Source organism: Artemia sp. Qi Xiang Cuo, chromosome 14 (genome assembly GCF_049724085.1).
Source record: "Artemia sp. Qi Xiang Cuo chromosome 14, ASM4972408v1, whole genome shotgun sequence".
In the NCBI taxonomy this organism is placed as follows: Eukaryota; Metazoa; Arthropoda; class Branchiopoda; order Anostraca; family Artemiidae; genus Artemia; species Artemia sp. Qi Xiang Cuo.
The window spans coordinates 67,404,790-67,420,059 of NC_142807.1; the positions used below are offsets into that span (position 1 = coordinate 67,404,790).

The window sequence follows — 15,270 nt, forward strand, 5'->3', positions numbered from 1 at the left end:
ATTTAATTACAATTAAGAAACGAAAACGAGGGTGATTTTCACCAGATGGAAAATTTTCCACTGATTGACAACCACACTTGTTTTGGTTTCTTGATTATTTTTTTCTTAATATTTTTTTTTCTTTTTGTCGAACATCATGCACAACCAGTATGTTTTTAAATGAAGCCGCATGTCTGTTGCCCAGCCAATGCGCAAATGAATGTGCATTGTCAGTTTAATATACATATACTGATATTTAGTAATCAAAATGTTAATATTATTTGATTTATTAAAGTTATAAAAGTAAAAACATTTATATTTTTTCAGTAAAGTACAAATTTTGTTCTGGCCTTGGGAAGGCATAGGGGTTTTGAACCCAACTTATGTTAATTTCTGCTCGTTTTGAGTTTGACTCGGTTATTTATTTTAATTTCTGTTCGTTTTGGGCTTCCTTTATTTATCGATGCTGATTTGTGGTAGTTTCACTCTTGGTAGATTATTTGATTTTATTTTTGCTCATTTTTTGTTTAATGGAGTTCTTCACTTTTCTTTGAAAAACTTATTTTGTGGAAAAAGTTTTTTAATTGATACTTAAGAAGAGACCATCATGTCATACCTGAAAAATTGTCTAGATCTCATTCTTTTATTGTCTTACGTTTTTACAATAATTATTTCTCTTGGAGTGTCTTTCTTCTACAAATCCAATTATATTACTGTCTTGTCTTTGTTTAACTAGATCATTTTGTTGAACATTTTTCCTGAATGATATTTTCTTGATTTTTATTTTCATAAGGGCCCACAGGTACTTCAGTTTGTAGAAGAGGAGTACCATGGTACATTCTGTAAGAGAATTACAATAAACAAATTAGTTGCTGGCCAGTACTTTCTAATTTTTAGATTCTGATCCATACAGAACAAACTTGGGGATTAATTTAAGGCCTCCCCTATCCTATCCCCTCCTCTGTGCTTGCATTTGTTGTTCATATCTTTTATTTTCAATATTGTTACCAAGTTTAAAAAAATGTTCTTTTAGTACATATCTAAGTTTAGGTTATAAAATCATGAGTTTCTATACAGCTATTACATATATATATATATATATATATATATATATATATATATATATATATATATATATATATATATATATATATATATATATATATATATATATATATATATATATATATATATATATATATAATATATTGGTAAAACGCATATATATATATATATATATATATATATATATATATATATATATATATATATATATATATATATATATATATATATATATATATATATATATATATATATATATATATATATATATATATATATAAATGATTTTACACCCAACGTTTGTTTCAGGTCCCTGCCCTGTGCTTTGCACCTGCATTGAAGATGAGATTTATCTAATGGCTCCAGAAATGTCAAGCATCTGGATTCCAAGTTTATCCTACCCAGCTTCAGTATGGTACAGGTGAACTGGCAAAGCAAGCAGGACTCTCTAATCACTTTAGTGAAGATGGTCCTAGCAGAACCTGGATGAAAACCTAGGCGGAGAAATCCAAATATCCCTAAGGGCCATGGAACTTCAACTGGAGGGGCCTCAGTTATGGAAGCTAATCTTAAATGGTACTTCAGAGCCCTGAAAAAAACTTCTTGAAAATGGTATTAAACCTGAATATTTTAAGGGTCCTTCCATTTAACCCAACGCAGATGAAACTTTTGTTTTTAATCCAGATATAGGTGGTCATACAAAAGTGTTTGTTACACATAGAAAAACATTGAAACTTGTTCAAAATGAAAAAGAAGAACACAATGTTTTAATAATAATAATTTAATTTCAAACCTTCATACAAATACAATGTAAATGCTCGAAGGAGTTATAAAAACGGAAGAAGAACGAAAAAATCACACAGCCCTACAGAACAAAATTAAACTGCGATAACTATGGAAGAGAGAAAAAAAAAAAAATCAAAATCACGATTTTACTGAACAAGACTAGCCAATGGAAAGTCGTGGATTGTTCTATTTCGACTTTTGAAACGGGTATACGACTCATCCATTTTCTTACTTATCTCAAAAATATAGTACCTCTGCGAAACATAAGTTTCTGAACCATATGGGAATTCCGAATAAAAATTTGCACTGCCGAAAAAAATTTGACCGAATTTGGTTACGTTCGGTTTTACTAAAGCAATTCCTTAAAGGGGTTAAAAAAAGACATGTGGCGCGAACATGGCGTTACAGAGACGACCGAGCGTAATTTTGTCAAATTGACCTTTAGTTCGCGCTAACATACCGTAAGTTTTCCGCAGTTTTCCTTTAAGTGCTGCAATGACTATATTTTTAGCAGCTTTGTGTTAATATGAGGGGGGATTACCCACCTTCCCTGATCTTATTTAAAGGAATAGAGAGACGGCCTAAAACGGTTAGAAATTATTGCTGCAAGATACACAGGAAGGCCGTGGATGAAACAACAAGTATAGTTGATTGGGTAAAAACTTTTGGCCATGCTTTCTGGCCAATAGAAAGTGGCAGGTACAAGGCCTACTTAGTCCTGTTAAGCAGAAGTAAAAATGGTACTTCCTGTCATATGTATATGTATAAGCTAACTTAGTTTTTTTGTGAGTGTTAATGTGAGGGGGGATTACCTGCCTTCCATGATCTTATTTAAAGTAATAAAGGAAAAGACCCAAAACTGTTAGAAATCAGTTTTGCTGCAATGCCCTGCAAAGCTGCAAGATACACAAAAATTGCCTGAATGAAGCAACAAGTATGGTTGATAGTGTAGAAACCTTTGATCATGCCTTCTGGTCAATGGAAAGCGGCAGGTACGAGACCTACTTAGGCCTGTTCAGTAGAAGTGAAGAAGTAAGAATGTTACTTCATGTCAGATGTATATGTATAAGCTGGCTTATCTTTTTTGTATTTTTTTTATTCTAATAAAAAACATCTGATTAGAGGTTTTTTATATGCATGTACGTCTAATTCAATTTAGTAGAACTATTCATAATTTTTTTTTTTATCTTGTTTTGCAGAAGAAGCATAAATTGTCTTGAAATTGTGCTAGGAAATACTTGGAGAATTCCAAATGATGTTAGGTTGAATGTTATTGAAGGAAATAAATTCACTTTTTGAAAGAATAGCAGTCACAATAGGCTATTGACTTATAGGTCTAATATTATTTTCAGTTTTTACTGCACACCAAATTATACTTCTTCTTAAAGGTTAGATAATCTTCAAAACAACTCTATTCAAGATTTTATGGAAAGGATTTTCATGTAAACATTAGGCAATATCTTCTAGCAATATACGCTAATTTATTTATTCTTGTTGATTCTGGTCACTGTATATAAATAACGTAACAGTAAGATCAAAGCTTATTGATTTTTGGCACTATATCATCAGCGGGTACAAACAGCTCCTCCCATTTACTCTGTCATCAGCGGGTCAGTGTAAATTCATCAGTTAATGAATAATAGTTAAAAAAAAAAAAATTGCATGAAAAACGTAGCTTTAAATCTGAGTTTTCTCAAAGAAGTGAAGAAATGGTGTGAATTAGTATTATTCGTAATTGCGAAAGCAGAAAGACACGTGGTGAGCCGGCGAAATGGTTTGCTTATGCAGGATTTCTAAAATGGGGGGTTTATTGCGTCATGGAGCGTCAAAACTTTTTCTTATTGGTAAGGAAAAATGTTCCCTTTAATTTCCATTTAATTGAATTTTAATTTTAATTTCATTTAATTTTTCCTCGTTTATGCACTTTTTTTTTGCCATGAAAATGTCATTCGAAATTTGAATAGGATCTTTGTTTTTCTTCTAATAACTGCTGGAATAGCCCTATCCAAGAAAATACCAAACATCTGTTAAGATGTGTTTTTCGTGAAATTCTTCAGAAAATTGTTTTTCGTGAGTTTTACTTACTCCCGCCATTTACCCGTGCATATATATATATATATATATATATATATATATATATATATATATATATATATATATATATATATATATATATATATATATATATATATATATATATATATATCGGTGCGTACAAACAGCTCCTTTCATTTGATCTGCCATCAGCAGTCCAATTACCCTGGAACACATATTTTGAGAGAAACTTTCTCAAAATGCTTTTGAAACCAACTTGTAATTCCTAAAAACATCTAATAATAACATTGCACAACTAATTACCGATTTTTATATATGTATTGGAATAAATTAATTTAAAATTAGATTCTTTAAAATTTATTGCTACAACATTGAAGCCAATTTTCGCATTCAAGAAAAATCTGACTTGTCTACCCATGAAAAAAAAAATTGAATGTTGCTTATGTTTATAGTTGTTTAAATGTTCTCTGGAGCACTTGCATCTTGGTCCGAGTTTTTATAATGGTTGAGATAGGGAAAGATCATACTGTCTTATATCTATATACAGTGATTCTGGTTAACCATTATTGGAACTATGCTATTAAAAAGGTTATTCGCAGTCTTAATTGAAAAAAAGCTATTCATGATTTCACTTTTTCCATTACTTTGCTAGGTAGAATATGAATACACCACTAGATGTGTCTCCTTAGAGGGACACATAAAGTGACACCTTATTCCGTATTATTGACCAGAAGAAAATGATTACCATACATAAAATTCTGAAAACTACTTTAATAAAATCAGAAATACTTATTTATATCAATGATAACAGTGCATTCCGTGACTTACCCCCCCCCCCCCCTGATGGACCAATGTATAGCACACAACAAAAACCCACACCTCTTTTAGAATAGCAAAATTCTTTTTACCTTAAATCGCATATCCAGCAAGATAGGTGGTGCTGAGCCTCATACAGAGAATCTTGCATGTGGTGTATCAGGGTTATGGCCACTCCACAATTTTGTTTCTATTTGGCATTAGCCCATTCTTGATTGACTCATTTCTTGAAGCCTTTGGGACTGGACAGTGGCTTAAGAGAGTCTCTTCTACAGTTGAACAGAACAGACTGAAAAGTATTAATGGCACCCTTTTTGACGCAGTGGGGGACCTGCAGCTTCTTGGAGTGCCCTCTTATGGTGTTTGAGGGGGACTGGGAAAAAACAACACTTAAGAGGTCATTTCCAGCAATTTGTAGGTTGTTATTACATCTCCTCTTTCCCTACAGTACACTAAAGTTGAGATAAGCAAAATGAGATACTCCTCACAGGATTTTTCCTGCAGTGCAGGGATAAGCTGTGTTGCCCTTCTTTGAACATTTTCAAGTCCCTTCTTGTCCATCACATACTCAGGAGAAGCTAGGGTCATGCCAAGTAATTTGGGTACAAGGATGATGCTCCACTGATGATGGGTAGTGATTTGGAATAAACAGCCATGCCATTACTGTTGTAGACCAGCCCCTTCTGAGTCCTACAAGTATGAAGGGCTTCTAGTCAAGCTATCTTATAATAATGCACTCCATATGCCTTCAATTTCAAGATTAGTAGTTGGTGCTGAACTTCCTTATAGACTTAGGCTTGATCAAGCAACAAATATAAATGGGTAGGACACTATCAAGAAGTTTAGTTATAAAATCAATTAAATCAATATTAATTGAGTGATCTTCTTGAGAACCATGTTGGTCTTTCCAAAGGAGTTGTTTTTTTTTTTGTTTTTTTTTTTAATGTGGGACCAGTGACTCATTTATGTTACTTTCAAGGACTTTGGATACAAGGGCATAATGTTGACCAGTTTCCAATTACTTGGGAGAACTCTGGAGGTAAGAGGCATCTCAGACCTCATTGCAATTGGTTAAGTAATGTATTCAGCTATTGTTTGAATAGTCTTGGGTGAAAGCCATACGATCTGGCAGTCTTTTTAGCCTTTTCTTAATGTTCTCTTTACAAATCATTGGCATGTGTATTGGTTCTTGGATTGGTTGTACTGGCAGAGGAGGTGGTGTGTAGGCAGAGAAACTTGTGGCAAAGCTCAAGTTTAGCAGGTTTATTCTTTTATTAGTATCTATGGTTTCCATACCATCTAGTCTCAATAGATCTAAGTAACACATCTAGATAGGCTGGCTGCACAGAGAAGATATCAGAATCCAATGGGTTCAGTTTTGAGTTCAGCTGCAATTTGAGTTCAGCTGCAATTTCCTTGCCATGATCCCTAAAAGCTTCAAGCCAAATTTCTTACTTTAGTTCTGCATTTCTTAAATCTGTCATGGTGGTAATCACTAGTACACTTAACATATTTGTTCCATACTCTTTTTTATCAGCCTCCTAGCTCTATTTACTTGTTTTGTCAGGTATAGGAGTGTTTTAGGTTATACAGAACAGTATTCTTGGGTGTTATTCTTTTCTACATCAAAGACAGCTGCTTGAATTTTTGCCAACTTTTATCTATGTTGCCAGTTTCAATTATATCCTCCCATTTAACCTTGGATAGGTCTTGTCTTATCTGATCATACTCTGTCGAAGATTTCTTTATCCTAAAGCCCTTCTTATTATTTATCTGTTTTCTTCCTGCTGATCAATCAGCATTTGCAGTAGAATTACCTTAAATTACCTCAAATCACAATTGCCAGCAAGATATGGTGGTGATACCTTTTGCAGATTTCTTGCTTGTGGTGGTGTGATGGCTTCAGTTGATGTTTGAGTCCCAAACAGCTTCTAGTCAACCTTGGCCCAATCTTTTTCAACCCTGGATTTGAATGATCAATAGTGGCTGCCTAGACTGTCTTTTGTGTGAACCCACAATGCTAGTGCTCCAACACTAAAAAAATTGTGTTGCTCTCAGGAGATAGGAGTATTTTTCTGCAGCCTAGAGTACAACTCAGGAGAGAAGGGGTAAAGACTTGTTTCACTAACCCAGAGTTCAGCAGCTTCTGGGTTGTTGTTACATCAACCCTCTTTAGTTGATATGTCAGAGTGGGCAACTTAAAAGCGTGGAGGTGGTGTTTCATTTGGATTGCAATGCAGGGTGTGAACAAGTTTTGCTGCCCTTCTCTGTACATTCTTAGTGTCCCTAACATCCATTTTGTATTATAAAGAGGAGAAGAGTTGCACTTTCAAAACATAGTTTAAATAAATGGAGTGGACTGTAAACTGAAGAAATTTACTTTAAAGAAAGAGATAAGTAAATACTTATGATTGTTTAATTGTAGTTTTTGGAATTTCTGGCATTCCTGGGTGGCTTTGAATCCCAGGCCTCAGGTATGGTCTCTTTTTAATCTTACTTGTTATTTGGCAATTGACATTTTGTTTGCTTATAAAATGATTCTTTATTTTGATTCCAAATTGTACTGGTGAATAAACTCTATTACTGTGATTCATCATATGAATCACATATAATGTGATACATATATGTGATGAATCACATATAATGTGATTCATCATGAATTGCATGTGATTCCTTAAATTACCTTAAATTGCACTTGCCAGCAATAAGGACTAGTCCTTTGAATGCTGGTCAATAATGATGGTGACTCAACTTGTTAGGTGCATCTTATACTGTGAGCAGGTTTCCTGTACCTCAATACTGTTTCCTGTAACTCAATACTGGTTTCCTGTACTTATACTGTGAGCAGGTTTCCTGCTCACAACTGTGAGCAGGTTTCCTGTACCAGTCTTTTTCAACTGCAGACTTGAAGGCTTCAAAAGCAATCTGGGTAAGGAAGTTCCATAGGTTGACTACACAATTAGAAAAGAATTTATTTCACAGCCTGGTGTTAGCACGTTTTCAGTAAAGTTTCAAGGGGTGGTCTCTAGTACTTTGCAAACTTACTACCTGGAACTGGTTGGGGATCATGTATAAACTTGAATGCCATTAATAAATCAACTTGCTTATGTATGTCTATATGTGAGAGATGATAATTTGAGCTTATGTAATCAGGTAGAATATAGAAGATGTTGAAATCCCTCATGCATTTAGTTGCATGTTGCTGTACTGATTCCAGAGATCATACCTCATCCTTATTGACTGGAGTTGTAATACACATCCCAAACTCTAATTTTGGTCTGATCAGGCCCTTTAAGAGCTTGTTGATCACAGCTGGAGATCTGCTGCAGAACATTCTTTCTATTAAACAAAGAGTTTGGTTGGTTCTGGCTACTACAATCTGTGCATGAAAATTAAAATTAAGCTTATCATCAACCAAAGATATTTTTTTTATCATGATTCATCATGAATAAATCTTATCCTTCTTAATATGCCTAAGGAGCAAGGTGTCTATATCAGGATACCTTTGAGGGCTGAAATAAAACTTTCAATGGAAGCAACTAGTGGATTTGGAAAGAGCATAAAAAGATGCATCTGGTGGTTTCTTCACCTTACATCTAGCTAAGTAATGGGGAAAAAACTACCAAATTTACCACATATACCTAATAGAAAGCAAAGTTGGCTTTTGGCCTATAAGACTGGCCAGTGAAAAGTATTGCTAATAACAACTGAAAAAGTTATTTATTCTAGACTATTCAAAAACTGACAATGCTTCCATTGTCATAATCATTTTTTCTCAGTAAACTAGGGTGAAAAAGATATCCTGAGGAAATTTTTGGTGCAAGATGGTAAAAGCTATGACTTTTTAACACTTCTGCATCATCCCCATCAATAAATTTTCCCCTCTTTTCAACAATTGAAATTTACAAAACAAAGATTTGGTAGAATTCTGCCAGTGTTGTAATTATCTCAGCTGCCTAATAAGAATTGCTTTCCTGAGCAATCATTTATTTTAGTGTCAAAAATTCAGCAGTGAAGCAAAGTGTCTAAGGAAAGAAAAGAAATGATGAATTGTATATACTATATTTAAGGGGTTTTGTTTGGTGAAGTCATAGTGATCAGTCACTATCAAAGGGAAACATGCTAATAAAAGTAGTACCATTAGATTCCTTAGTTTAGGCTCTTTGCAAACATCATGGTTGCTTTTATCACAATGTACTCAACCCTCCCCCCCCCCCCCTCTATGCTGGTCCAAGATATATTCCTTTGTTATTTATTATCTCATATAAACTTGAAATCCCTTCCTCTGTTATTAGGATGTTTACAATAAAAAGGGGAACAAAACAGTATTTCCAGTAGTAATCAGTTACTAGAATAATCAGTTTTTCTCAATAAACTAGGGCAGAAAAAAGATGATGGTACAAGATATATTCCTAAACAGTACATTTCTTTGTTATTTATCATCTCATGATGCATCATGTCCCCTTGATTAAAACAGGTTTGCTGAATTGTTGATCCATAGAAATCACTCTGCCTAAATGATTTTATAGCATTGTCCTACAAAAAATATTACTTGGAAATGACTTGAAAATGTGAACAAATGGAAGGAAAAACAATAAGGTAAATATTTACTGGTAGGCAAGGCTGTACCCAGGATTTTTCGGAGGGGGTTTTACTCAAAGATTTTTTTTTTGGGGGGGGGGGTACACAAAAAAACTCAAAAACCCATATAAGATTTGTTTATATTCATTTTTGTTCCATTTTCACAAGTCAAACAAATATTTCAGGGGGGAGGTTCAAACCCCCTCCCCCTCTGTGTATGGTCTTGCTGGTAGGCCACTTCTAAAGGAAAAATGCTAAAGAAATAAAGTAAGATAGTAACAGTAAAGTCCTTACTTTATGCTGTTTCTATGTATCATGGTTACTTTTCTGACAATGCACCCCCCCCCCCTTAATGATCCCAGAAATAGCTCTACAAATAAACTAAAAGCAAAGAATAGAACAATGAGATTCTTACTTGTAAACATGCAACATGCTTCTATTAATAGTATAATGTAATTTCCTTTCATTGCTATCCACTCTAAAAATCATTTGAAACAATATATTTTATCTAATATTGCAGCAATAACAGAGAAAACTAAGTTTTATCAAGTTGAGACTAAAATAACCATTCAACAAAGAACTTATATATAACAAGATCAAACTAAGAGAGAAATATATATTTAGGGCTACCTGGGACCATCAAGCAGGTGGGTGCATTGTTAGAAAAGCTCTGAAGGCAAACTGGTCAAGCAGATAACATACCTGGGTATGTTTCATCTCTTAAACACATTTGTCAGTTGCTAATACCCCATATTTGCATTACATATAATCCATTCATTAAAGCAAGCTTTGCCTTAATAGAGAAACTCTTGCCACTCTAAAAAATACAATTAAAACACCCCACATTCTTCACTGTGCACCCTTTTGGGAAATATTTACTCAAACAGATAAAAAAAATAGGTAACATTACTTCAAACTTGTCAAATACCTACTTTGCCTTCCCCTATGGACTTGAAATACAAAACTGGTTAAACATTTTAATACCACATAACCATATATAGTAACTGAAAACAAATTCAAAATCACAATCCAAAAGCTCATAATCACCAGTGGCACAATTTACTTCTATAGCTATCAGGTGATTTGTTCTATTAGTTGTATTGTTTATTTGTATGTAATGTTTCGTTGATTTGTCAACTCCTTTGTTTGTGTTGTTGAGTTTTGTCTCCTTTGTTGTGTTTTGTCTTGTCATCATCTTCAGTGTTTCTTTTTGTTGTTTTCTTTGCCCCATCACTATTTTTCTTAATTTGACAGGTTTGCTATAAATTCATTCATTTGGAAAGATAATAAAATAAAGAATCTAATGGTATTACTTTTATTTTATTACTACATTTCCTTCAGAAGTGGTCAGTCACAAAATATTTACCCAAAATATTTAATCTAAATAACAGAGACATGCTGGATATTTAAAGTAAGAATTTTGTTGTTTTCTTTTATTTTCTTAAATATTATATGGCTATATCTGGGAGTATCAGGGGGGGGGGGAGGGGAGGGCACATTGTCAGAAATCAACCATGATATTTTGAAACAGAATAAAACAAGAGATCTAGAGGTAGCCAACTACTATTTTATTTAACATGTTTCCTAAAGTTTACCTATTATCTAATACTGAAAAGGGATGAATACAATATGAAGATAAAAATTGCAGTTGGGCAGCTCTTCTGAAATAAATATGTTAAACAAATAAAAGTAATACAATTAGATTTAAACTTGGTCTGGGATGGATCCAGGGGGGGGGGGATTTAATGGGCATGTGCCCCTGCTGAAGGTAAAAAGATACCAACTGAGAAGCCAAATCTTTATCAGTACCCTCCCCCAAAACATTAATTCTGTATCTGCCCCTGCTGATGGTCCCAGACATAGCACTAGGATAGCCTATATAAAAAAAATGAATTCTTACTTTATAATGTGCAAGATGTTAGGCCTACTATTAATCAGATTGTAATTTGTCTTTTAATTGTTAACTACTTTTTGAAATTACTTCAAATACTATTTATATTCAAAATTTTTATTGTAATCACTCAGGTGAATCTAGGCTAGAGGAAAATTTTAGTTTAGGACCTTTTTTTATCTTGGAAAGTTGTAAAGTTAGTAGAATAAAGCTCTCAGTAATGTATCCCCTCATTGATCTCCTGGGAAACTATTTTGAAGCAAATACTTTTCTTCTTTCTCTCTCCAGGGGGCACCAGTCTTTGATAGCCTATTCTTTAAGAATCTTTGTATTATAAAAGTGAAACCTTTCACAATACACCTTCAGCTTAAGTGAGGCACAGGAAAAGTGTTTTAAGCCTCATTCCTTTCCTTAATCCCAATTTGCAGGGTTTTAAAGACCAGTACATCTAGGCTACTTCTTAAATTAAGAGAATAAACCTTGTTGTCTTGAAATTCAATAAAATTCTGGTTTTACCTAATTTAAGAAACCAATGTAGGCTAGCCTACAGATCTTTACAGGCCTAACCTTACAAATTGGGGTTGAACAGAGATATAGGCTAATGCACAATTTTCTTGTGCTTTTCATGACCAGAATATTTGTTTTACAGATACTCACATATCACAATCCAAATATATTACAGATATTTATAAGGTTTCATGTTTATACCATACAGATTCTCAAAGGTCATCAAAATAGCATTTAAAGGTGTGCAAAAATGGTCAGTGCCTCCTGGAGGCAGAAGGCAAGGTAAAAGCTTCAAAACATGTTCCTAGGCTAGAAGATCAATAAGGCTCCAGATATATTCCTAAGTTTTATTCAGCTAACTCAACCACTTTCCAAGACAGAAAAAAGCCCATAACTTTATCCCAATCCGTATGTAAATTTTTTTGTACCCCCATTCTAACATTTAGGCTAATGAGTGACACCTCTGATTGGAATTACAGTCAAAACAGATGCTTAAGCATGTAAAATACCAATAAGACAGTGCCAGGAAAACTGAGATTTGGCTGGCAAAAGGTAAGCTATATTAGAGTTATCTAGGATAGCCTAGGCTTTCGGGTAGGCTACATATCTACCAAATCATATTATTGACTTACACATAAAGTGAATATACCACTCAATGCCTTTTTTTATGCTGATTACAACTATAATAATCATTTCAGTAAATTTCAACCAAATCATATTATTGACTTACGCATAAAGTGAATATACCACTTGATGCCTTTTTTATGCTGATTACGAATATAGTAATCATTTCTATTGGAAATGAATTTCAGCCCCCCCCCCCCATATATGCGAATTTAGGGTATATATTTCTACAACCTAACCTAACTCTGAATTGGCATATATAGGGGGGGCTGAAATTCATTTCCAATAGAAATGATTATTATATTTGTAATCAGCATTAAAAAGGCATCAAATGGTGTATTTACTTTATTCCTAACTCAATAATATGATTTGGTAGAAATTTACCATCATTTTTGTCAGAAATGAATTTCAGCCCCCTCCCCCTATATATGCCAATTCAAGGTATATATTTCTACATCAAGGGTGGGTGGGGTGGGGGTTAAGTTTAAACTTAGCTCCCATTTACATCAGAAACTAAATTTGCCCCCCCCCCTAATGTAGAAATATATACCCTGAATTAGCATATATAGGGAGGGGGGCTGAAATTCATTTCCGATAGAAATGATTATCATATTTGTAATCAGCATAAAAGGTATTTGTTTAGCCTTGTGACACCTGATAAGGAGACATGTTAAGAAAACAATTCTTACTTTAAAATATGTATAATGATCCTAGTTCTTATATTATCCAACGGGAGAACCTTTATCGGTCAATATATACCAAATCATATTATTGAGTTTCAAATAAAGTGAATACACCATTTGATGCCTTTTTTTATGCTGATTAGGAATATAATAAGCATTTCTATCGGAAATGAATTCCAGCCCCCCTCCCCCCCTATATAGGCTAGACCTAACCTAACCTACCCTAACCCTGAATTGGCATATATAGGGGGGGGGCTGAAATTCATTTCTGATAGAAATGATTATTATATTCGTAATCAGCATAAAAAAAGGCATCAAATGGTGTATTCACTTTAGTTCTAACTCAATAATATGATTTGGTATATATTGACCCCTTTATCATCAAGTCTTTCCTATAAAAATCCTCAAAAGAGAAAAAGTTTCCAAATATCACAGTGTTGAAAATTCAATTCATAAGTCTTTTGAAATTGCCGCTGTAAACTCCCGCCAAATAAGCTGTTTCATAGATAGCATTTAGCATGTGTGTCAAAAAATGTGTTTAAAGAAAAGTAGTGGTAAATTGAAATTATAGGAATTCTGTGCATCTTTTGTAACCTAACCTAACCTGGTCAATATCTACAAAATCATATTATTGAGTTAGGAATAAAGTGAATACACCATTCGATGCCCCTATATAGGCTATACCTAACCTAACCCTGAATTGGCCTATATAGGGGGGGGCATAAACTCTTTTCCGATAGAAATGCTTATTATATTCGTAATCAGCATAAAAAAAGGCATTGAATGGTGTATTCACTTTTGTCCTAACTCAATAATATGATTTTGTAGATATTGACCCCTAACCTAACCTGATAACTTCAATTCAAAATCAATTGATTTTTTATATAATTTTTTTTATATTATTTCATTTCTTTTCAATGCCGTGCATATTCTGTATTTTCGGTTTTTCACCGAAAATACAACATTTTGATTTTTGCCACTGCTATTAATATTTTGTATTTACGCCACTACGCCACTGCTATTCGCCCTTTGCCACTGCTGTTCAAAAAAAAAATATTAAAAAGACCGGCATGAATGCTATCTATAAAAGAACTTATTAGGCGGCAATTTAAAAAGACTTAAGCATTGAATTTTCAACGTGGTGATATTTGGAATCTTTTGAGGATTTTTAGAGGAAAGATTTGATGATAAAGGTTCTCCCGTTAGATAATATAAGAACTAGGATCATTATACATATTTTAAAGTAAGTATTGTTTTCTTAACATGTCTCCTTATCAGGTGTCACAAGGCTAAACAATTACCTTCATTTCCGATAGAAATATTATTAGGGTAAAAAACCAGTATCCAATTGAGCAAAATTATGTAAAACTAAAACCCTGACATCTTGTTACCAAAGAGGAATTGAGAAGGATTGGGTATATTAATGAATAGGCCTAGCTAAAAGTCTAAGCTGTGCATCAATATGGTTATTATTCAGATTATTTAAGGTCAGAGACTTGAAATTCTTAGTTTATTGTCTTGCCTACAAGGATCTCTTTTTGGAAATACCAATTATCCTATTTTGATGTATATATCCTTTTAGTGTTTCAGTTTTATTCATATATTAACAGAAAGCAGATCTTCTTCTGATTCTAAAAATGTAACTTTTATTGCTTGGTATTCATTCTATAAATGACAAATATTTAAATAGGCTATAATTTTTCTTTTCAATTGTTTTTCAAAACATAGACCACATTTTCAATTTATGCTGACAAATCATTGGTGAAAATTTGACTAAGAAGGTAGGGTTCTTGTTGCTGCCCTCACATTGCTTCATGTTGTAGTAAAAAGGGGTGGTCCAAAAATCCATTGCTATTTTTCCGAAATGCCAAAGAAAAGTGGTCTTTCCCAAAAAGAGGTCTTTTACCCTATATTTGTAATCAGCATAAAAAAAGGCATCAAATGGTGTATTCACTTTTGTCCTAACTCAATAATATGATTTGGTAGAACTTTACCAAAAAGGCACCAAGTGGTATATTCACTTTATGCGTAAGTCAATAATATGATTTGGTAGATATTTACCAGCTTTCCTAGCCTACCAAATGCTTTTTTTTTATATTAGGCCTAAACTAGGCTACATGCTTACAAAAACATGAAGCTGCCAAGAATAAATAGATATCTTTCACTCTCTAGACCATACTAATCCAAAATTCATAAGATCACAAAAACAACAACGAAACAATCTGTAGAGCCTAGCCTACCTCAGCCCAGCTTAATACCAGCTGTTTGTTTACAAACTAATTC

The 15,270-nt window shown here is 33.5% G+C and overlaps 1 protein-coding gene across 2 annotated transcripts in view; it reads right to left on the bottom strand.

The window, feature by feature from the left end:
- Positions 1 to 15,270, bottom strand: part of egl (Egl_like_exo domain-containing protein) — a 128,113-nt gene extending 112,843 nt beyond the window's left edge. The window contains exon 1 of one of the 2 annotated variants that reach the window (XM_089100764.1): positions 15,228 to 15,270. Coding sequence is in view for 1 of the 2 variants with exons in the window: in XM_089100763.1 (XP_088956889.1) it covers positions 15,113 to 15,120 (8 nt within the window). In the remaining variant the exon portion in view is untranslated. Of the gene's footprint in view, positions 1 to 15,112; positions 15,208 to 15,227 lie in introns of those variants that run through there. The other variant, XM_089100763.1, reaches the window with a different exon arrangement.